At 60.5% G+C, this 1,897-nt stretch overlaps 1 protein-coding gene across 1 annotated transcript; it reads left to right on the top strand.

The window, feature by feature from the left end:
• Window positions 1-374: 374 nt before the first annotated feature.
• Window positions 375-1,840, top strand: DMTN (dematin actin binding protein; the record flags this gene model as incomplete). Its single annotated transcript, XM_010172904.1, has 7 exons — window positions 375-449; window positions 633-788; window positions 923-967; window positions 1,083-1,191; window positions 1,332-1,388; window positions 1,463-1,615; window positions 1,731-1,840. Coding segments are annotated over 7 exons (705 nt in total), but the record flags the coding sequence as incomplete, so codon positions are not given.
• Between the last annotated feature and the right edge of the window lie 57 nt (window positions 1,841-1,897).

Here is a 1,897-nt window from a genome sequence, read left to right as displayed (position 1 = left end):
GGCCAAGGACATCAGCAGAGCCATCCTGGGATGCTGTTAGCAGGGCCCTGCCTTCCTCCTCCTCCTCCTCCTCCTCCCAGCCCAGCCTGGCAGCACCATCTAGTGGCAACGTGTCCTGGCCAAGTCACTGTCACCTCCCGGGTGTCCCCTGCCCTGAACCACAACGCTGGAGCAAAGGAGACCCCAGTGCCCCCATCCAGAAAGACCCCCATCCCCAAGGGGTATTGCCCAGCTGCACTGAGGTCCGTGGGGTACAGGGGTGTCCCCAGGTCCCCCTGCCATGCCCCAGGGTCCTGACCATGACCTTGAGCCCTTTACCAGGCTGGTTGTGCCAAGGTTGATATTTGTCAAAAATGTCCTTTTATTTCTTCTAGCAACCACTGACCTCCCCGGGGAGTGTCTGTTCCTCCCGTGGGTCCAGCGTTCCTGGATCACCCTCCAGCATCGTGGTAAGAGGGGGGTTCACATCTTCCCACCACATCCCTCCATCCATGGGGTCATGATGTTCCTCCTCAAACCCACTCCATCACCCCAGACAGCCCATGGAGGATGCCAGCCCTAAGGAAACCCTCCCTTTTCCTCAATCTTCCCTTTCTGCACCCAAAAATGAAGGTGTTTTTCCTTCTTTCCAGGCCAAAATGGACAATGAGGTCCTGGGCTACAAGGACCTGGCTGCCATCCCCAAGGACAAAGCGATCCTGGACATCGAGCGCCCCGACTTGATGATCTATGAACCCCATTTCACCTACTCGCTGATGGAGCATGTGGAGCTGCCCCGGAGCAGAGAGGTGAGGGTGTCCTGGGACCCCCCCCCACCCCTGCATCCCCCAGTTCTTTTAGGGGGGGATGATGGGGAGGGGAAGCCCCTCAGAGAGAGGGGTCCCAGAGGGCACTGGAATCAATTGCTTCTTGTCTCCTGCAGCGTTCCTTGTCTCCCAAATCCATCTCTCCTCCTCCATCTCCGGAGGTGAGTACAGACACCCCTGGCCCCAGCTCTGGGACACACATGGGGGGTCCAAGGAGGAGGGGGAGATGCTGAATTCTTGGGAGTCTCACTCCTCACTGGCCCCACTTGCCCACAGGTCATCCGGGAATGGCTGGAGAGCCGGACCCCCGGCACTGCCCCACAGCCCACCCCTCGCCAGGGCAGCAGCTCGACCCGCAGCAGCGTGCAGCACTTCCACAGACCTGGTACTGTGATCCCCCCCCCTCCTCCCCACTTCTGCCAGACCCCAAACCCCAGCACAACCCCACCATGGGGGTCTGGGTAAGAACCTTCCCAGAGCTGTGAATTCCCCTTTCCTGCCCCCAAATCCCCTTTATCCTTCCAGAGACCGACACGACAGAGCTCAACATATACAAGAAGCCACCAATTTACAGGCAGAAAGGTGAGGAGGGGGTGTCTGTCCCACGGGATGGGGTACCCCAGGGGCACTACCTCACCCCTCCCTGTGCTCCACAGACCACCATCCTGGTGCTCACCATGGGAAGCATCTCATAGAGGATTTGATCATCGAATCCTCCAAGTTCCCAGCAGCGCAGCCCCCAGACCCCAACCAGCCCGCCAAGATCGAGACCGATTACTGGCCGTGCCCCCCGTCCCTGGCTGTCGTGGGTAAGTGGGGGACAGGGCAGGAGAGAGGGGTGGGCTCCACCAGGGGGGTTATCCCCCTCCCAGAGACCCCAGGTGGGTGCTGGGGATGGATATAAGGTCCCCTCTTGTCCCCCAGAGACGGAGTGGAGGAGGCGGATGGCATCCAAGAGAGGGGAGGAGGAGGAGGAGGATCTGACAGAGGAGATGAAGAACCTGCGGGAGCTCCAGAGGCAGGAGCTGAGCAAGGTGAGGGGCAGAGCGGGTGGGTGGGCACTCTGTGAGGGGCTGGCACTGACCCCCACC

The sequence above is a fragment of the Antrostomus carolinensis genome, unplaced genomic scaffold, assembly GCF_000700745.2.
Source record: "Antrostomus carolinensis isolate BGI_N321 unplaced genomic scaffold, ASM70074v2 scaffold49147, whole genome shotgun sequence".
Taxonomy (NCBI): Eukaryota; Metazoa; Chordata; class Aves; order Caprimulgiformes; family Caprimulgidae; genus Antrostomus; species Antrostomus carolinensis.
Note: the sequence above shows the minus strand (reverse complement) of the source record. Positions and strands in the feature narration are given on the sequence as shown.